The sequence below is a fragment of the Eriocheir sinensis genome, unplaced genomic scaffold, assembly GCF_024679095.1.
Source record: "Eriocheir sinensis breed Jianghai 21 unplaced genomic scaffold, ASM2467909v1 Scaffold137, whole genome shotgun sequence".
NCBI classification, from domain to species: domain Eukaryota; kingdom Metazoa; phylum Arthropoda; class Malacostraca; order Decapoda; family Varunidae; genus Eriocheir; species Eriocheir sinensis.
Window position 1 is genome coordinate 345,001 of NW_026110706.1, and position 22,500 is coordinate 367,500.

The window sequence follows — 22,500 nt, forward strand, 5'->3', positions numbered from 1 at the left end:
GAATACGTGTAGAGTGTTGAACCAACTGATCTAGGTCGTTGTGCAGCGCAAAGTTGTAGGCTTGTTCATCAGACTGGTCAGTGGAAGAGGATGAAAGCCAAAGCTGGTGGTGAACATTGGAATCTCCCAAGATGGAGATTTCAGCGAAGGAAGAGTGAGTCAAGATGTGCCCATCTTTATAGTTCAAGTAGTCAAAGAATTTTACATAGTTAGTAAAGTTAGGTGAGAGATAAGCAGCACATATGTATTTAGTAATAGAATGACAATGACGTTTTAACCAGATGGTGGAAAATTCTGAAGAGTCAAGGTCGTGGGCACGAGAACAAGTGATGTCGTTGCGCACGTAGAAGCAACATCCAGTTTTGGATTAAAATTTGGATAGAGATAATAGGAGGGAAAAGAGTAGAGATTACTGTCAGTAGCCTCAGAAACCTGTGTTTCGGTGAGGAAGAGAAGGTGAGGTTTAGAGGAGGAGAGAGGGTGTTCCACAGAATGAAAATTAGAACGAAGACCGCGAATGTTGCAGAAATTGATAAGGAAGAGGTTCCAGGAGTTATCAAGACACCTCTCAAGTCGGCAGCCAGAAAGAGAGTCCTCCCTGGGGTAATTTGTGGTTCCCCCCAGGCAGGGACTCCGAGGCATTTCTGTTGTACGCCATATTGAATTTTGAAATTTGGGAAAAGGTGTGTATGTTTTGTGAATGTAGTTTGGTGTGGATAGAGAGAGGATCTGTCTTTGGAGAGCATGCTGAACAACTCTGGTGTTGATGAGACAATGTGGAAACGGTTAGTGAAGACATGGGAAGGGTCTTTGGAGGGCTTCAGCACCTTCCTCACTTCCCATATATACCTCATCGGGAGTCGCTTGCGCCTGTTTCGTTGGGTGTCTTCCTACCTTCAGAAATGCTGGAATTATCTCACATTAGTATTTCAAATAAAATTGCATATTTTATCCTTCACTTTCCGGGCACTAACTCAACAGACACATTTGGCAAACAGCTGGTGAGTTCTTGCCACACACTGGCTTGTGACAAACATAGCACACAGCATTATTTCCCATTGTCACTTGGTGAGTATAGTGTATCGCTTCTTTATAATTAGGAATGGTGGAGTAGAGGAGCAGGAGGTTCAGTCTTTAGAACACATTTTGTTATTATTGACAGGAGCGTTTATAGGCATGGTTTGAAAGCATGCATGGTATCCCAGTGGTCGAATTAGCTGGAGCAAGGTCAGTTATGAACACATATCTGACCTCACCTTCTTGCCACTATTCACTCATGTTTCCTGTAGCTGCATTTGTTGCTGAACCATTCGGTATGCCAAAAATAACAAAAGTATTATCTTGCCTTTCAGCCACGGGACAAAGTCCTTGCCATAATAGGCCTCAGCGCCACCCGCTGCACGGTACTTGCTATACGCCACACTGTTCTTACTCTTTGTTCCGCTATTTACCACTATCTGTTCAGCAAATCGTTGACACCCCGAACCGATTATTAGGTAGGCCTCGTGACGTAAGGATCTCCTTGTGATAATTGTATCAATAAATGTTATGATTTTATAATATTGAAATCTGTAAGATTCATTATAACACAGATGCTGTCTATAATTTTATACAAGGGCCTTGTCCGCCCTCGTGCGGAATATATATCTCATGTTTAAGGAGGGGAGGGGGCTCCACACACACAGGCGTTTAGGACAGAGTAGTATTTTCGTCTTATCAAGCCCCCTCCCCTTCCTGACAATCTTCTATCTCATATATTCCGCCGCAGTGTTGCCTCTCTTCTATCGTTATTTTCATGCTGACTGCTCTGCTGAGCTTGCTAAATACATGACTCCAGCCTTCCCACGGCCTCGCTGGACTCAACATTCTACTCTAGCATATCCCTATATTGTCCAAGTCCCTTATGCAAGAGTTAACCAGCATTTTTTCATTCTCACATCCCTTATAATGGTAAACTTTGGAACAGCCTTCCTACGTATCGAGACACTTTTCCATCCGAAAATAACCTTTCTCTAAGCCAATCTTCTCTACACGTTTTATTTGTTTTTGCCCTTGAGTGCTAGTAAAAAAAATATATTGATACGAAAGAAGATTGTGGTACGAATTATAATAACCATAATAAATAAAAAAATAATATGTATTATTTTAGTTTATCACGATTCGCTATTAGCATTTTTTGAGCGGGGTAATGTTGCCGTCCCTCAGGAGTCCCCGCAGAGGTTTGCTGCTGCTGTTTTTAGGGATGTCTTTCACAATCCACACACCGCCGCTCAGTTGTTTGTAGTCGGGAACACGATCTGAAATGGATCATTTATTAACTCTCTCTCTCTCTCTCTCTCTCTCTAATATCTATATATATATATATATATATATATATATATATATATATATATATATATATATATATATATATATATATATATATATATATATATATATATATATATATATATATATATATATATATATATATATATATATATATATATATATATATATATATATATATATATATATATATATATATATATATATATATATATATATATATATATATATATATATATATATATAAAATGACCTAAGACTGTCGTCCCGAGCTCTGAAGAAGCTCTACACCAAAACGAAACATCAGATGAGTAGCTACTATACGAAGAGCTGATAGGCAGACGGTATCAGATGCAGATCGGTAGTCGTGTCGCGTGACTGTCCTCGTGCCAGACGTTTTGATTCGCACTATTGCGTTTGCGCGGCCAACTCATCCATCCAGACTCCGCCCATATAAACACGTGGATCGAGTGACAAGAAACACACACACACACACACACACACATCATCTCATTACGATCCATGCTTTTTTTTTCTGACAAACGAAAGATTTCGCTTTTTCCTAGGGTGCATAATAACTTATTTGGTGAGTGGTGTTTAATACTGCTTTCTTCTGAATTTTAGGTACCACTCACAAATTAAGTTTTTATTTACTCTAGGAAATGACGAAATCGTTTATGTTTGTTAACAAGGTATGCCATGGTTCCTAATGAGGAGTGTGCGTGTGTGTGTGTGTGTGTGTGTTTGCTGTCACTCAGCTGATCGACCTTTTTATGTGGGCGGAGTCTAGATGGGTAGGTTGGCCGCGCACGCGCAGTGGGTCAAATCGGAACGTCTGGCAGGAGCGATACCCCCCCCCCCCCCTCGCTCACTCCCAGATGGGGACACGGAGGCTATACCAGGAGACGTTATAGTGAATTTTGAAAACTTTTGAGGGAATGGTGAGTGTTGCGTGTGGTATGGTGTGGAATGTAAGAAAATTTGTCTTTACAGAGCATTTTGAGCTGCTCTCTGGTGTTGGTGGGGTAACAGGGAAACGGAAATCGAGGACACTAGAAGGGTCTTTGATAGGCTTGCAGCACCCCCTTGACTTCCGTATATACCTCACCGGGAGTGGCTTACACCCGTTTCGACAGTTTTTCCATTCGTCCACTAAGTTTACGACCAGAGAGCAAGGTAAAGAGAATAGAAGGTAGGTTCACCAGGGGGGGAGGGGGCAACGTACCTAAATTTGTCTCTTCTGCGCATGACGTCACGTGAAATATGACTGAGGGGTCCGGCCATGGAACTGGAAGATAAGTCAGTCTCGCAGGCACCAGCCTTCTTATTTGAGCTCCTCACTCACTCATTGGAAAACTTAGCTAAAGTGAGTTTTCTTTCAATATGCCAACTAGTTGTATTGTGCGCGGTTGTCGAGCAGTTTATATGAGAGGAAACAGTAAGATACGGTTTCATCTGCTGCCAATAGATCAAGAACTTAGAAGGAAATGGATGGGAATATGTGATATAAAATAATTTTATTCTTGAGCAGATTCTTTAGTCTCCCCTCACATTTAAATAAATCCTATCAGTGACTGATGATAAATTTATGAAGTTGAGCTTTAATTTCATGCCCATAATTTCATTAAAGATTGTTAAAAAACATGTTTTTTTTTTTTTTTAAAGGAGTCTGTCACACTCACCATATGTTATAGTAAGATGGTATTGTTACACCACCACCCCCGCTGAACACACTCCACAGCACGGGCAGGCAGTGGCACCTCAACCCCAGCACACCACACGCAGGTCGTGAATACTCAGAACAGCGAGACACACCACACCGTCACTCCCCGGGGCCGCCAACACACCACGAGGAAAGTAAGGCAGTGCAAAGAGGCTCACAGTGTAGGTTTTCTTCCTTACTGGACAGCTCCAACACCGTACAAGCACTGGTTCACAAGGCACAGTGACTCCCAGTACACAGAGGGGGGGCAGACAAAGCACAGGGCACGCTACTACGAGCAAGGGCACACAACAGCGGGCAGCACGTTTTCTCTGTATCGCAGCTCCACTCTCTCTCCCCGGCTCCCGGCCGGGCAGCCGCCAAACACCCCACGCCCGCCGGCCACAACAGCCCTCCGCGCCACAGACTAGCACCCCCCCACAAAAATACACAGATAACACATACAAATATACCCCCTGGCGTAACACTATCCCCCCCTACAAAACAGTCAACCCGACTGACCCAACATTCAACACACAAAAATACATGTAATATACATAAATCAGTCTGTCCTCCACCACGTCCTCCACAATCTCTTATCCCGCCCCCAAGGGGCTCCGCCTGTCAGCCACGCCGTCGACCAGCCGCCAGTAGGGATGGGCAAGTACCATTTATTTGAGTACCGTTAGTACCGTTACCGAAAACTCAGTTACCGTTGGTACCGGTACCGGTACTGGTACTCAAAGGAGTATTTTCTTTTTTTATCTTAAGGACTTCTGATGAAATTCCCAACTAATTTTTCAAAGAAATGTTGCACCTCTGAATGAAGGAATATTTATTTTTCGAGAAAAAAGAGCTCGAGAGCGTCACTAAGATCCAAACGGTGCCAGCACTAGTGGCATTGCTCAGTGCCAGTGATCATGAGGCTTCCGGCACTGGTACCGGTACTGCGTTGCCGAATCGATTCTTCTCGACACCCGGTACCGGTACCTGGTGCCGAGAAGAATATATTCAGCCGGCACCCGGTACCGGTACACAGTGCCGGGAAGCCTCATGTTCACTCGGCACTGAGCATTACCGCTAGTGCCGGTACCGTTTGGATCTTAGTGACGCTCGGCGCTCGCCCGTCGCCATGCGGTATGGGCCCTGTGGAGACGCTTTAAGCCTTGAATGTTGTGCTCGCTGCTGAGTCACGGCCTCGCTGACCGTCTCCCCAAGTTCCCACCATTTTGTCCTGCTTTTCGTTTCCATCACAGCTCCCGTTTCCATTATTTTATTATTTGATTTATTTATTGGAGTTACTAGATAATTCTTCATGTCCGATTCTTTTCTTAGGTTGGTAACATATATTATTATTGTTATTAGACTATGATCGAGTACTTCCATAATATCTATACATGCTTTTTTCTTACCGAAAAAATATATATTTACTTCATTCAGAGAGAGAGAGAGAGAGAGAGAGAGAGAGAGAGAGAGAGAGAGAGAGAGAGAGAGAGAGAGAGAGAGAGAGAGAGAGAGAGAGAGAGAGAGAGAGAGAGAGAGAGAGAGAGAGAGAGAGAGAGAGAGAGAGAGAGAGAGAGAGAGAGAGAGAGAGAGAGAGAGTACAACAGAAGACACATCCTAATAATAATAAATTATTGAGGGCAGAAATAAATGAGAGAAAAAAGTCCACTATGTGTGTGTGTGTGTGTGTGTGTGTGTGTGTGTGTGTGTGTGTGTGTGTGTGTGTGTGTGTGTGTGTGTGTGTGTGTGTGTCTCTCTCACACACACACACACACACACACACACACAGTGGTCTTTTTCCTCTCATTTATTTCTGCCCTCAATTAGGATGTTTCTTCTGTTGTACACTCTCTCTCTCTGAATGAAGTGATTATTAATTTTTTCAATAAAAAATAGCATGTATAGTTATTATGGATGTACCCGATCATAGTCTAATGACAATAAAAATATTTATTAGCAACCTAAATAGAGAAAAGAATCGGATATGAAGAATTATCAATAAATCTAATAAATAAATCCGAGCAATTTGGTACCGGTACCGGTACAGTACCGTTTAGCTGGTACCGTTAGTAGCAGTACTGGTAACGGTACCTTCCCACCCTAGCCGCCAGTCCTCAGTGGGCTCTTCCACGCCATCCTCTCCACGTGACGCTCGGGACAGTCGACACTGTCTCCTGGCCTCCACCCTCGCGGCAAGGTGCTCTCGCCCAGCCGTGACTACCTCCCCACGCAGCCATTCTCAAAAACCTCCTGGAAGCAAAGGGCACCTCTCCGGTCACCCTCTCCAGCTCCCGTCCGAGGCCACCACGAGCCTTACTGACCTGCGTCAGGTAGTCGAGGCCCAGCCGTGACTACCTCCCCACTCAGCCATGCTCGAAAACCTCCTGGAAGCAAAGGGCACCTCTCTGGTCACCCTCTCCAGCTCCCGTCCGAGGCCACCATGAGCTTTACTGGCCTGCGTCAGGTAGTCGAGGCCCAGCAACCAAGGCTCGCCTCGACCGGCGACGTCCATCGGCCGGCGCTCCACAGCGTTGCCTACGCTGATACGAGCCTCCACTGGCCCCTCCAGCAGCACACACTACCCCGGGTCAGGCCGCGCCGAGGACTCCTCAGCCCCCGGTGTCCACTGTCACGCGTCGTGGCTACAACCGCTAATCTTCCTACTGGCAACACGCTGGTCGGGCGGCGGCAGCCATTTAAGGCGGGCCTGAGGGCGGAGAAGGCTGGAAGTTGGCTCCCTTCTTCAGTCCGTCCGCGCTTCCCGCCCGCGCCGCGTCCCTGGGCCTGGGGCAGGCTCTCGAACGGTGGCCAGACTGGCCACAGTCCTTGCAGCGAGGCTGGTGGGCGTCGAGGCTCGGCCGGTCAAGGGAACGCGTCCTTCGCTCCCCCGGGCACCGACTGCGCCTGTGCCCATTCTCGCCACAGCGCCCGCGCGAGCCATGGAGACCCTCCGGGCTCGCCTTCCTCGGCGGTGCCTTTATCTTCACCTTCGCCATCTGGCCCCGGAGGTCATGGCAGGGCGGGGTGGCCGCCCCCAGGCCGCAGGTCGTCGTCAAGGCCCCGAACTCCAAGGCCCTCGTCAGCGCGTCGTCATTCCACGGCAGGGGGTGAGAGTCCTCGCCAGTCTCAGCGCCCGGCAGTCCGCACAGAAGCGCTGCGTGCCGTCCTTCTTCATATCCAGGACTACCGCTGAGGGCCACAGACTGTCTCTCCGCTCAATCACCCCTTGCGCCGCCCGCTTGTTGACGGCACTCTGCAGTTCCTCCCGCCTGGCTGGTGCGATTCGTCGGGGCGGGCTCTTAGTGGGCGCACTATATCCTGTGTTGATGTTGTGCTTCACCAACACCGTGCGGCCCAGCAGGTCCAAACCACCCCCGCTGAACTCGACCGCGCACCCAGCCAGGGTGTGGCGCACCACTGTCTGCGCCTTCGCCAGGTTAGCGACGCTCCGGGAGGCTGAGGGGCCACAGCGGGGAAAGGGCGAACCACGTGGGCTGCAATGCTGGCCAGCATGGCGGGGAGGGAGGCGGTGAGAGAGGCAACGAGGCGGGGTTAATGGGTCCGACCCCAGCACCAGCTGGACCCAAGGGAGCGGCTCCGACGGCTCCCCAGCCTCCTGCAGCCTCCACCGGCTCCGCCTCGACGCCACCAGGCCTCAGGGGCCCTTGCCAGCGGCCCCACATGGAGCCCAGCCAGCCCGCCACCCCGGCGCCCGCCGTCAGCAAACGTGACGCTCCTTGTTCCTCCGCCCACCACGTTGCCACCTCTCGTCGCCGCCACTCCGAACGGCGGGAAGCTGAGGGGCTGCATTGGAGAGAAAGTGGACTACGTGACCTGCGAGCCGGCTGGCATGGAGGGGTGAGGGAGGCCACGAGGCGCGATCAATGGGACCGGCTCCAGCACCGGCTGGACCCAGGGAGCGGCCCATTGGCTCTCCAACCCCTGCGGCAGCTACTAGCTCCAGGGTCATTCAGGAGCCCCAGATAGGCTTTAGCTGGATTGCTGCCACGGCGCTTCCCGCCAGAGCTGAGCCTTCTTCCTCCGCGTGCGGCTCTGCCACCTCTCGCTGCTGCTCCTCCGCCTCCACTTCCTCCCTCAGGCCCTGAACCTCGCCTTCCAGGGTCTGCTACTCCTCCTCCAGCCGTTCGCTCCTCAGGCTGTCGCAGGCCCGGTCCTTACACGGCTTCATTTCCATTTTCAGAGACGAGAAACTGCACTGGATAACCTCGTCAAGGTGGCGGGCCCTCTCTTCTGCCCTCCATGCCAACTCGCGTGCCCTCTCGTCTGTCCTCTTTTCTGCCCTCTTTTCCATCGCGGCCAGCATGGCAGCGATCAAGTCCATCTCGCTCGGTGTAAACTCGCTCGCGCCGGCCTCGGCCCTGCCCTCCTCCCGGGACGCCATGACGACACGGCGTAACTCACTGTCCACTGTTCACTAATCCCACTCCTATGACACCAATGTTACGCCACCACCCCCGCTGAACACACTCCACAGCACGGGCAGGCGGTGGCACCTCAACCCCAGACCACCACACGCGGGTCGCGAACACTCAGAACAGCGAGGCACACCACACCGTCCCTTCCCGGGACCGCCGACACACCACGAGGCAAGCCAGGCAGGGCAAAGAAGCTCAAAGTGTAGGTTTTCTTCCTTAATGGACAGCTCCAACACCGTACAAGCACTGGTTCACAAGGCACAGTGACTCCCAGTACACAGAGGGGGGGCAGACAAAGCACAGGGCTCACATTACGGCAAGGGCACATAACAGCGGGCAGAGCACGTCTTCTGTATTATAGCTCAACTCCCTCTCTCTCGCCCCCGGCCGGGCACGGGCAGTCACCAAACACCCCACGTCCGCCGGCCACAACAACCCTCCGCGCCTCGAACTAGCACACCCCCACACAAATACACAGATAACACATACAAATATACCCCCTGGCGTAACAGTATCATGCCTTATGCCCTTAAGGGTTAATGCGGCACCTAACATGTAAAATAGTTAAGAAGTTGTGATTTATGATTTGTAGCTAGATACTACTAGGGTGACTTTAGTGTCGTGTGCCGTAAATGGGTACCTGTGCATTTTTCTTAATATCACATCTGATCGGCAAAATTAAGGGCACAAAACTTTAAAGTTTCTAACTAGTTGGACATGCCGTAAAAGGAATAAACAATAGCATAAAATTTCATGTTGGTCGCAAACATTAGTTATCCATCACTGAGCATAAACCAGGCTACCTGTCATTCTCTTTAACTTTAAATTACACACGTTTCTTTAGACGTCCGCGCTAATATTTACCGTACCAAAATGGTGGCCGGCGTCGTATAGGCCAGTCAAGCGCGCGGTATCTACTCAACCACAACCATATTTCACGTGACGTCACTCCCTGCGCGGTGCGGCCGGTGTGAACCTACCTCCCCTTCTTTTTACCTTGCAGAAGATAATATGCAACAACCACCTGGCACAGTGGTGGCCGCTTGGCTCATGGTCACGCAGATTAGCCGATTGACCTCTAAGAGAGGCCGTCCGTCTTAAGCGGTATTAGAACCAAAGAGGTGTGTTGCTGGCCGGAACACAGTATTGCGCCGTTGCTCAGCCCAGGACTATCCCTATCCTTACAGGGACGCCACACACGACAGACGGGGACAATCTGCAGGGGAGTGCCAACCCGTCCTCAGGGATTGGCATGTCTATATATATATATATATATATATATATATATATATATATATATATATATATATATATATATATATATATATATATATATATATATATATATATATATATATATATATATATATATATATATATATATATATATATATATATATATATATATATATATATATATATATATATATATATATATATATATATATATATATATATATATATATATATATATATATATATATATATATATATATATATATATATATATAGCGCCAGTAGGTTCTCTTGAAGAGTCACTTGGGCGACGCCAGCCTGTTAGTGGCTCAGGTGAATTTTAGTTATAGTGGCGGCTGTAACATGACTCATGTTTGGCCCATGGTGCCCACGGTGCTCCACTCGAACGAAGTTTAGGTTTACTGAAGATCTGGGCAGCATATTGGTAATCTCCAGCCACTCGGTGATAGTCGAAAATTGTTAGTGTTAACCAGTGGGGCTCGAGCCAGCTCACCATGCCAGCATGCTGACCACTCGGTCACCACCTCACCAATGCGTTCGTTACTCTTACAGATAGGCTCGCCCTTGCCTCCGGTACTGATGATGAGATATTGTAATAATAGACAAAAAGATCTGGATTATTTTATATTGATCAAATTCATACTCACCATTCACAAACTTCAGCAACACACAAGGTTCCATCGGGGTATCAGGCTTAAGCACCACGAACGCTCTCGGCAACTCTTCTAAATCGTCGCCATACACGCCCACCACAACAGCTTCGGCCACATGCGGGTGTTGCAGCAACAAATTCTCTAATTCAGACGGCAGCACCTGCAAGGACGCCGACTGAAATAATCTGGCGTTATCTGGGATCACCATGGCCACTATAAACAGGTCCGTTGAATGTTGAATAGCCTATATCCTCTCTCTCTCTCTCTCTCTCTCTCTCTCTCTCTCTCTCTCTCTCTCTCTCTCTCTCTTGAAATGTACCGCGTTTTAAGGCAGTCACTTAATAACAGCGACTCACTGATATTAGGAGACTTAAACCTCCCCCATATCGACTGGGCGACACTGTCAGGTACAGAAGGCGAGTCACGTAGAATTATCGAATTTTTAGAAGAAAATTATCTCAGCCAAATGGTTTATGAACCAACCCGACAAAATAACATACTAGACCTTGTTATAACGACCCAAGATAATAACCTAGTCAGGGATGTCACGGATGGAGAACACCTCGGTTCTTGCGATCAAAAATTAGTACGCGTCGAAATTAGAGCTCAAACATCAGTGACTGAAAATAAAGTAAAAGTGCCCAATTTCAAAAGAGCTAACTTCGTAGAAAACCGACAAAAGCTAACAGAAATACAACTATCAGACTTAGCCAGGCTAAGCTTTAAAAATCATTTACTCACTCAGCAGAACACATTCGTCCCTTTGTGTGAGAAGCGAAGTAACACCAATAAAAGCCCACCATGGTTTAATAGCGAAATTAAACACCCAGTCAAGTAGAAAAAAATATTTTTCAGGTTCAAAAAAGAACAAAGCACGCCAGAAAACATTAGACTTTATCATGATGCCAGGCGACGAGTAAAGAAGATTAGTATGTCAGGCAAAGCGTAAATATGAAGAAAATATTGCAGCCAACTGAAAAAATAATCCGAAATCCTTCTCCAGTTACATAAACAACAGACAGGCGATCAGAAGTAGAACTGGACCTTTAACAAACAGTGACGGTGCCCTGACAACCAACACATTGCAAACCTATTAAACAATTACATTTCCTCGGTGTTTAATACTAACAGTCTTCCCACCACTACCACCAATAGTAGTATTAGTGTAAATCTCGAACATGCATTGCTTAATTTTGAAATAACCGATGATGTACTTAAAGTTCTCCATTCACTTCAAACAAATGAAAGTCCCGGACCTGACAAAGTATATCCTATACTGCTTAAAGAAACAAAGAGCGAAATACTCGCCTCCCATACAACCGTATTCAATATGTTCATGCGACGTCCCTTCCGATTGGAAAAAGGCTAACGTGACACCGATTTTAAGAAAGGAGACAAAAAAATACCAGTTAATTACAGGCCTATTAGTCCTCACTAACCGTTTCCCTATTGTCTCACCAACACCGGAGAGTAGTTCAGCATGCTCTCTAAAGACAGATCCTCTCTTTATCCACACCACACTACATTCACATAACATATACACCTTTTTCCAAAATTCAAAATTCAAAATGGCTCAATTAAGCATGCCTCGGAGTCCCTGCCTGGGGGACTACACACCCCCAGGGAGGACTCACCTTCTGGCTGCCTACCCGAGAGGTGTCTTGATAACTCCTCGAACCTCTTTCTTCTCAATTTCTGCAACATTCGCGGTCTTCGCTCTAATTTTCATTCTGTGGAACATCATCTCTCCTCCTCTAAACCTCACCTTCTCTTCCTTACCGAAACACAGGTTTCTGAGGCTACTGACAGCAATCTCTACTCTGTTCCCTCCTACTATCTCTATCCTAAATTTCAATCCAAAGCTGGATGTTGCGCCTACGTGCGCAACGACATCACTTGCTCTCGTGCCCACGACCTTCACTCTTCTGAATTTTCCACCATCTGGTTAAGACTTCACTGTCATTCTATTACTAAATACATATGTGCTGTTTATCTCTCACCTAACTCTACCAACTATGTAAAATTCTTTGACTATTTGAATTCTAAAGTGGAGCACATCTTGACCCACTCCCTTCGCTGAAATCTCCATCCTTGGAGATTTCAATGTTCACCACCAGCTTTGGCTTTCATCCTCTTTCACTGACCATCCTGGTGAACAAGCCTACAACTTTGCTATCCTCAACGACCTAGAGCAGTTGGTCCAGCACCCTACACGTATTCCTGACCGTCTTGGAGATCGGCCCAACATTCTAGACCCTTCCTTACCTCAAACCCTTCTGCTTATTCTGTCAAACTGTTCTTCCGTTGGGCTCCTCCGATCACAATCTTATTTCTGCATCCTGTCCTATCGCTCCTGTACATCCTCTGACCCACCGAAGAGGCGATGCTTCTGGCATTTTGCTTCAGCTCGGTGGGACGACCTGAGGATGTACTTTTCCGATTTCCCGTGGAATGATTATTGCTTCCAGGATAGAGACCTCTGTGTGTGCTCAACGCATCACAGAGGTGATTGTCTCTGAATGGAGGCATACATTCCTCGTTCTTTTCTCTACTCTCACGCTAAAAAGCCTTGGTTTAATCACGCTTGTTCTCGTGCTGTCAATGATAGAGAGGTAGCTCACAAAGATACCAGAGCCTTCAAACTAATGCTAATTATGAACTTTACATTTCTGCCCGAAATTGTGCCAAATCTATTCTCCGACTAACCAAAAATTCTTTCATTAATAGAAATGTCAAACCTTGCTTTCTCTAACTCCTCCTGTGACTTCTGGCATCTAGCCAAAACATCTCCTCCAACTTCACTTCTTCATCTTTCCTCCACTCAGTCCTGACGGCAACACTGCCGTCTCATCTATCTCTAAGGCTGAACTCTTCTCTCAAACTTTTTCTAAAAACTCCACTTGGACGATTCTGGGCATATTCCTCCACTCATCCCCCTCTGACTCCTTTATGCCTGTTATAAAGATTCTTCAAAATGATGTTTTCTATGCCCTCTGGCCTCAATCCTCAGAAGGCTTATGGACCTGATGGAGTGCCTCCTATTGTCCTTAAAACTGTGCCTCCGTGCTGTCACCCTGCCTGGTCAAACTCTTTCGCCTCTGCCTGTCAACATCTACCTTTCCTTCTTGCTGGAAGTATGCCTTCACACAGCCTGTACCTAAGAAGGGTGACCGCTCCAATCCTCAAACTACTGTCCTATTGTTTTACTTTCTTGTTCATCTAAAGCTTTTGAATCAATCTCAACTGTAAGATTCAAAAGCACCTTTCCACTTCTGACTTTCTATCTGATCACCAGTATGGGTTCCGCAAGGCGTTCTACTGGTGATCTCCTAGCCTTCTTAACTGACTCTTGGTCATCCTCTCTTAGCTGTTTCGGTGAAACTTTGCTATTGCGCTGACATATCAAAAGCTTTGATAGGGTCTGGCACAAATCTTTGCTTTCTAAACTACCCTCCTACAGTTTCTATCCTTCTCTCTGTACCTTTATCTCCAGTTTCCTTTCTGACTGTTCTATTTCTGCCGTGGTAGACGGTCACTGTTCTTCCCCTAAATCTATTAACAGTGGTGTCCCACAGGGTTCTGTCCTCATCTCCCACTCTTTTCTGTTGTTCATTGATGATCTTCTTTCCAAAACGAACTGTCCTATCCATTCCTACGCCGATGATTCCACTCTGCATTATTCAACTTCTTTAATAGAAGACCCACCTTCAGGAACTTAACGACTCAAGGCTGGAGGCTGCAGAACGCTTAGCCTCAGACCTTACTATTATTTCCGATTGGGGCAAGAAGAACCTGGTGTCCTTCAATGACTCAAAACACAGTTTCTCCACCTATCCACTCGACACAATCTTCCAAACAACTATCCCTATTCTTTGACAACACCCAGCTATCACCTTCCTCAACACTAAACATCCTCGGTCTATCCTTAACTCAAAATCTCAACTGAAACTTCATATCTCATCTCTTACTAAATCAGCTTCCTCGAGGCTGGGCGTTCTGTACCGTCTCCGCCAGTTCTTCTCCCTGCACAGTTGTTGTCCATATACAGGGGCCTTGTCCGCCCTCGTATGGAGTATCTCATGTGGGGGCTCCACTCACACAGCCCTTTTGGACAGACAGGAGACAAAGGCTCTTCGTCTCATCAGCTCTCCTCCTCATACTGATAGTCTTCACCTCTTAAATTCCGCCGCAATGTTGCCTCTCTTTCTATCTTCTATCGATATTTCCACGCTGACTGCTCTTCTGAACTTGCTAACTGCATGCCTCCCCTCCCGCGGCCCCGCTGCACTCGACTTTCTACTCATGCTCATCCCTATACTGTCCAAACCCCTTATGCAAGAGTTAACCAGCATCTTCACTCTTTCATCCCTCACGCTGGTAAACTCTGGAACAATCTTCCTTCATCTGTATTTCCTCCTGCCTACGACTTGAACTCTTTCAAGAGGAGGGTATCAGGACACCTCTCCTCCCGAAACTGACTTATCTTTCGGCCACCTCTTTGATTCTTTTAGAGCAGCGAGTAGCGGGCTTTTTTTATTAATGCTTCCTTTTTTGTGCCCTTGAGCTGTCTCCTTTGCTGTAAAAAAAAAAAAAAAAAAAAAACTTCAGTTGTAAGTAAGCTACTTGAGAGCATAATTAGAGACAAAATTGTGAGTTACCTTGAAAGCCACTCATTAATTGGGGATTCACAACATGGCTTAAGTAACAAAAGATCCTGCCTATCAAACCTATTGACCTTTTATAACGACATCTTCTCAGTTTATGACGTAACCAAATCATTGGACATAGTCTATCTTGATTTCGAAAAAGCGTTTGATAAAGTCCCACATCATAAATTACTTTATAAATAAAAGCAAATAGGTATTGACGGTCAAATACACCAATGGATCGCAAATTGGTTGAGCAACAAACAACAAAGAGTGGTGATTGACGGATTTAACTCAGAGTGAGCGGCGGTCACTAGTGGCGTCCCTCAGGGCTTGGTTCTTGGCCCAGTGCTCTTCATTATTTACATCAACGATGTGGATGTTGGACTCAATAATCGCATTAGTAAATTTGCAGACGACACAAAGATTGGTAACTCGGTTCTCACTGACGAAGACAGGCAAAGCCTCCAAGAGGATTTGCACAAAATTTCATCTTGGTAGGATAGATGGGAGATGTCCTTTAACGTAGACAAGTGCCAGGTCCTTCAAGTTGGAACAAGATATAAGAAGTTCGATTACGAAATGCGTGGCGTTAAACTCAAAAGCGTTCAATGCGTTAATGACCTGGGGCTCAAAATCGCGTCAAACCTCAAATTCTCACAGTAATGCATCTATGCAGCAAATAAAGCGAACAGAATGTTGGGCTTCATTAATAGAAACTTGTTTTTATTCAAGAATAAAGATGTAATACTTCCGTTCAACAATAGTGTAGTCAGACCCCAAGTGGAATATGCGGTACAGTTTGGTCTCCCCACCATGCAAAGGACATTGCTATATTAAAAGTTGCTCAGCATCGGGCAACAAAAATAATCCCTTCCTTGCGCAACAAATCCTACGAAGAAAAGCTTTCTACCCTTAATAATGTTCTCTCTTGAGAAACCTCGCTTCCGAGGAAAACTGATCGAATGTTATAAAATTCTTAATGGTTTCACGAATGTAGACATATCAAAATTGTTTATGATCGATGACACTTTGAGAACGAGGACCACTGGCATAAAACTCGAATGTAGACAAGTAAATTCAGATTGCACCAAATTTTTCTTAACCAACGTTGTAATGCGAGAAAGGAATAAGCTCCCATCTTCTGTGGTCTGGTGTAACACGACTGACTCTTTTAAAACAAGCTCGACCGTTACTTCCTTGAACTTAATATTAACTAGAATAGAAATGCAACGCTCTGGAGCCATACGATTAATGTAGAATCACTTAGGTTTAAGGACTGACCACCTAGTCTGGACCATGGGTTCTGATTCATCTCTCTCTCTCTCAAGAGACATAACTTTGAAAATTTGTGCGTGCGAGTAAACATAGCAAAAATAAATCTAAATATATCTGTCACCTACATGCCTCAGGGGCAATTACTCGAAAATGATGTTGAAAAGTACAGCGCTTTAAGGCAGTAACTTAATAACAGCGACTCGCTGATATTGGGAGAATTTAATCTCCCTTATATTGACCGGGTGACTGCCGGGTGCATAAGGCGAGTCACAGAGAATGATCGAATTTTATGGAAAATTACCTAAGCCAAATGTTTTTTGAACCAACTCGACAAAATAACATACTAGACCTTGTTATAGCGACCCAGGATAACCTTGTCAGTAATGTTACGGTAGGAGAACACCTTGGTTCTTCTTTTTTTTTTTTTTTTTTTTTACAGAAATGGAGACAGTTCAGGGGCGTGAAAAAAAAAAAGAAACTAATAACGAAAAAAAAAAAAAGAAGCCCGCTACTCTCTGCTTCTGAATAGAGTACAGAGGAGTGGCCAAAAAGAGAGGTCAATTTCGGAAGGAAAGGTGTCCTGATACCCTCCTCTTGAAAGAGTTCAAGTCGTAGGCAGGAGGAAATGCAGATGAAGGAAGATTGTTCCAGAGTTTACCAGCGTGAGGAAGAAACATTGAAGATGCTGGTTAACTCTTGCATAAGGGGTTTGGACAGTATAGGGATGAGTTTGATTAGAAAGTCGTGTCAGGCGAGGCCGCGGGAGGGGCGGACGCATGCAGTTAACAAGTTCAGAAGAGCAGTCAGCGTGAAAATATCGATAGAAGATAGAAAGAGAAGCAACATCGCGACGGAATTTAAGAGGTGGAAGACTATCAGTAAGAGGAGGAGAGCTGATGAGACGAAGAGCCTTAGACTTCATTCTGTCCAATAGAGCTGTGTGAGTGGAGCCCCCCCACACGTGAGATGCATACTCCATACGAGGGCGGACAAGGCGCCTGTATATGGATAGCAACTGTACGGGGGAGAAGAACTGGCGGAGACGATACAGAACGCCAAACCTCGAGGAAGCTGATTCAGCGAGAGAGAAGATGTTAAGTATCCAGTTAAGATTTTGAGTTAAAAATAGACCAAGGCTATTTAGTGTTGAAGAAGGTGACAGCTGAGTGTTTTCGAAGAATAGGGGATAGGTGTTTCGAAGATTGTGTCGAATTGATAGGTGGAGAAATTGAGTTTTTGAGGCATTGAAGGACACAAGGTTCCTTCTACCTCAATCGGAAATGATAGCAAGGTCTGAGGTTAAGCGTTCTGCAGCCTCCAGTCTGGAGTCATGTACTTCCTGTTCGGATGGTCTTCTATTGAAAGAAGTTGAATAAAGCAGAGTGGAATCGTCGGCGTATGAGTGGACAGAACAGTTTGTTATGGAAATAAGATCAATGATGAATAACAGAGAGTGCGTGATGGGACAGAGCCCTGTGGAACACCACTGGTAATAGATTTAGGGGAAGAACAGTGACTGTCTACCACCGCAGAGATTGAACGGCCATAAAGGAAACTGGAGATAAAGGATAGAGTGAGGGATAGAATCCGAAAGAGGTCAGTTTAGAAAGCAAAAACTTCTGCCAGAGTCTATCGAAAGCTTTCGATATGTCTAGCGCATCTGAGAAAGTTTCACCGAAACGGCTAAGAGAGGATGATCAAGAGTCAGTTAAGAGAACAAGAAGATCGCCAGTAGAACGCCCTTTGCGGAACCAATACTGGCGATCAGATAGAAGGTTAGAAGTGGTAAGGTGCTTTTGAAACTTCCGGTTAAGGATTGATTCAAAAGCTTTAGATAGAGAGGAAAGTAAAGTTATTGGGCGGTAGTTTGAGGGATTGGAACAGTCATCCTTTTTAGTCACAGGCTGTACGAAGGCGTACTTCCAGCAGGAAGGAAAGGTAGATGTTGAAAGGCAGAGACGAAAGAGTTTCACCAGGCAGGGTGTCAGCACGGAGGCACTGTTTTTTAAGGACAATAGGAGACATTCCATCAGGTCCATAAGCCTTCTGAGAGTTGAGGGCAGATAGGGCATATAAAACATCACTCCTAAGAATCTTAATAACAGGCATAAAGGAATCAGAGGGGGGATGAGTAGGAGGAATATGCCCAGAATCGTCCAGAGGGGAGTTGCTACAGAAAGTTTTATAGAAGACCTCAGCCTTAGAGATAGATGAGACGGCGGTGCTGCCATCAGGGTTAAGGAGAGGAGGGAAATATGAAGAAGTGAAATTGGAGAAGATATTTTTGGCTAGGTGCCTGAAGTCACGGGAAGAATTAGAGAAAGCAAGGTTTTGAAATGTTCTATTTATGAAAGACGTTTTAGTAAGTCAAAGAAAAGATTTGGCACGATTCCGAGCTGAAATATACAGGTCATGGTTAGAAGGAGTGCGAAGGCTCTGGTACCTTTTGTTAGCTGCCTCTCCATCTTTGACAGCATGAGAACAAGCATGATTAATTAAGCCAAGGTTTTCTAGCATGAGGAGTAGAGAAAGTACTTGTAATGTATACCTCTGTTCCACCTCTGTAATGCGCTGGGCACACACAGAGGGGTCTCTCTCCTGGAAGCAGTAGTCATTCCACGGGAAATCGGAAAAGTACATCTTCAGGTCGTCCCACCGAGCTGAAGCGGTGCGTCCAGAGGATGTACAGGAGCGATTGGACTAAATGTATCTCCTCCCTTATTTACGGACCGATTTCTTTCACTCAAAAAACATTTTAATCAGGCAGGATTGGAGATCAACGCTTGCTGTCATTTGCTTTTATGCAATATTAAAAAATGCTTTTAATGTTCGATGAAATAATTAAAAAAAATTGACAAATATTTTTCATAAATCAAAAAAAATTAAAACAAGAGTTTCGCTAGCAAACCCTATTCCTTACACATCCTTTCATAAGCGGCAGTAGGAGATATGTATATAAGAAGAAGTTCAAAGGAGGAGATATATTTTAAAGTGCAAAATCATGGTTTTAAGATATCAAGCGATGAGGTTTAAATATTTTTCTTAATTTTTCCTATTCCACCTAGGGACTTGAAATCCACAGGATATATACATCAGGATATGAAGACAACAGCAGACATGGTTTCCCTTACTTACTCTCATTGATTGTGTAAACAGGCTACTCTGTTTACTCTAGGTTACATCTTTTTTTACGGGGTCACAAATCCACGTACTCGAATTTTACCAAATTTCGCCATTTTTCAAAGTAAAAAAAGTGTTCTACTATGTAATATTAATAAAATATAATTAAAAAAAGACACTTGAGGCGGATACATTGAGTATTTTGTTGGATTTATGAAAAATAAAATTCTATGGATAAATATGAAAATATAATAGTATGAGTGCTAAAATTTCCCTTTTTTTTTTTTTTTGGCCAGTAATGAGAGAGAACCTAAGAGTTTCATGACAGACCAAGAAAAAAAAATCCTAAAATTAAATTGGGGTAAAAACACGGATTGCAGCCCGTAACTCGGCGCGGAAACTCATTGCAGCACGTTGCATTGCATTTTGTATACCACTGTATTTTTTTTTATCAGATTCATTTATATACCAAAAGAAAGAGAATAATTCACAGAATTTTATGAGCCGAGAATACAATAAAAATGTTTTTTTCAGGCCGACCTTTTACAAGGAGAGAAAATTGTCTTACAGGAAGAAGAAGGAGCAAAGCACGCCCGAAAACATTAGACTTTTACCATGAAGACAGGCGGGGAGTAAAACGATTAGTATGTCAGGCAAAGCGTAGATATGAAGAAAACATTGCAGCCAACTGTAAAAAATAATCCGATATCCTTCTTCAGTTTCATAAACAACAGGAATGCGATCAGAAGTGGAATCGGATGTCTAACAAACAGTGATGGTGAACTAGTGACTGACAGCCAACACGTTGCGAACTAATTAAATAATTACTTTTCCTCGGTGTTTAATACTTGCAGTCTTCCCACCACTACCACCAACGGCAGCGACGACAACAGTACTAACGTAAATCTCGTTCATGCATACACTAACTTTGTAATAACTACCAATGAAGTACTAAAAGCTCTCCAGTCCCTTAAAACAAATAAGAGTTCCGGACCTGACAAAGTATTTCCTATACTGCTTAAAGAAACAAAGAGCAAAATACTCTCCCCTCTCACAACCGTTTTCATAATGTGCTTGCGACAAGGCATCGTCTCTTCGGATCAGAAAAAGGCTAATGTGACACCGATTTTTAAGAAAGGAGATAAATATATACCGGGATATTACAGGCCCCTTAGCCTAACTTCAGTTGTAGGTAAGCTACTCGAGAGCATAATTAGAGACAAAATTTTGAGTCACCTTGAAAGCCACTCAGTAACTGAGGATTCATAACATGGTTTCCGTAACAAAATATTCTGCCTGCCAAACCTATTGACAAAATCACTGAACGTAATCTATCTTGATTTCCAGAAAGCGTTTGATAAAGTTCCACATCATAAATTACTTAATAAATTAAAGCAATTAGGTATTGACGGTCAAGTACACCAATGGATCGCGAGTTGGTTCCCCAAGGCTCGGTTCTTGGCCCAGGGCTCTTCATTATTTACATCGACGATGTGGAGGTTGGACTCAATAATCTCATTAGTAAATTTGCAGACGACACAAAGACTGGTAACTCGGTTCTCACTGAGAAAAACAGACAAAGCCCCCAAGAAAATTTGCATAAAATATCGGCTTGATCTGATAGATGGGAGATGCCCTTTAATGTAGACAAGTGCCAGGTCCTTCAAGTTGGAACAAGAAATAAGAAGTTCAAATACGAAATGCGCGGCGTTAAACTCAAAAGCGTTCAATGCGTCAAGGACCTAGGTGTTAAAACCGCGTCAAACCTCAAATTCTCACAGCAATGCATCGATGCAGCAAATAAAGCGAAGAGAATGTTGGGCTTCATTAATTAAAATAAACTTTTCATTCAAAAATAAAGAAGTAATGCTTCCGCTCTACAATAGTTTAGTCAGACCCCACTTGGAATATGCGGTACAGTTTTGGTCTCCCCATCATGGAAAGGACATTGCTAAATTAGAGATTGTTCAACGTCGGGCAACAAAAAATATCCCTTCCTTGCTCAGCAAACCCTACGACGAGAGGCTTTTCACCCGTAACATGTTCTCTCTTGAGAAACGTCGCCTCCGAGGAAAACTGATCGAATGTTTTAAAATACATAATAAGAACATAAGAACATAAGAACGCAGGAGTCTGCAAGAGGCCGGTAGGCCTGTACGAGTACCTTTGGACCCTTGCGCCCCAGAACTAAACCAGTGAGCCTGTACACGAGGCAGCCCTTGACCCTAAGCCAGTGTATCCTACCCACCTAATATCGCTGTCCATGAGTTTATCTAGTCTATTTTTGAATGTGACAATTGTATTGGCACTCACCACATGACTGCTAAGCCTATTCCACTCATCCACCACCCTGTTTGTAAACCAATTTTTGCCTATGTCCCTGTTGAATCTGAATTTATCCAGTTTAAACCCGTTACTTCGTGTCCTACCCGGTTCTCTTACCAACAAAACCTTATGAATGTCTCTTTATAAAAGCCCTTCATCCATTTATAAACCTCGATCATGTCTCCACGCACCCTTCGCCTTTCTAGAGAATGCAAGTTTAACTGTTTGAGTCTTTCCTCGTATGGCAAGTTTCTCAACCCCTGAATCATCTTAGTCATCCTCCTCTGCACCGATTCTAGCATTTTGATATCCATTCTATAGTAGGGTGACCAGAACTGAACCGCATAGTCAAGATGAGGTCTAACTAATGCTAAATATAGTTTGATGGATTCACGAATGTGGGCAAATCTAAATTGTTTATGATTGACGATACTTTGCGTACGAGGAAGAATGGCACAAAACTTAAATGTAGAAAAGTAAATTCAGACTAACCAAATTTCTCTTCACCAACGTTGTAGTGCGAGAATGGAATACGCTCCCACCTTCAGTGGTCCAGTGTAACACGATTGACTCTTAAAAAACAAGCTTGACCGACACTTCATTCAACTTATTATTAACTAGAGTTGAAATGCAAAGTTCTGGAGCCTTCTGATTAATATAGAAATTAGGTTTAATGACAGACCACCTAGTCTAGACCATAGGGTCTGTGTGGTCTGACTTTCTATGTAAATCTCTCTCTCTCGTAGCGCGAG

General features: G+C 44.8%; 1 protein-coding gene across 1 annotated transcript in view; it reads right to left on the reverse strand.

Annotated features, from left to right (window-relative positions):
- Positions 1-997: 997 nt before the first annotated feature.
- Positions 998-22,500, reverse strand: part of LOC126989901 (luciferin 4-monooxygenase-like) — a 104,238-nt gene continuing 82,735 nt past the window's right edge. Inside the window, exons 7-8 of the mRNA XM_050848516.1 lie at positions 10,374-10,539; positions 998-2,297 (exon numbers count right to left, since the gene is read on the reverse strand). Coding sequence (XP_050704473.1) covers positions 2,167-2,297; positions 10,374-10,539 — 297 coding nt within the window. The 3' untranslated portion in view covers positions 998-2,166. The remainder of the gene's footprint in view (positions 2,298-10,373; positions 10,540-22,500) is intronic.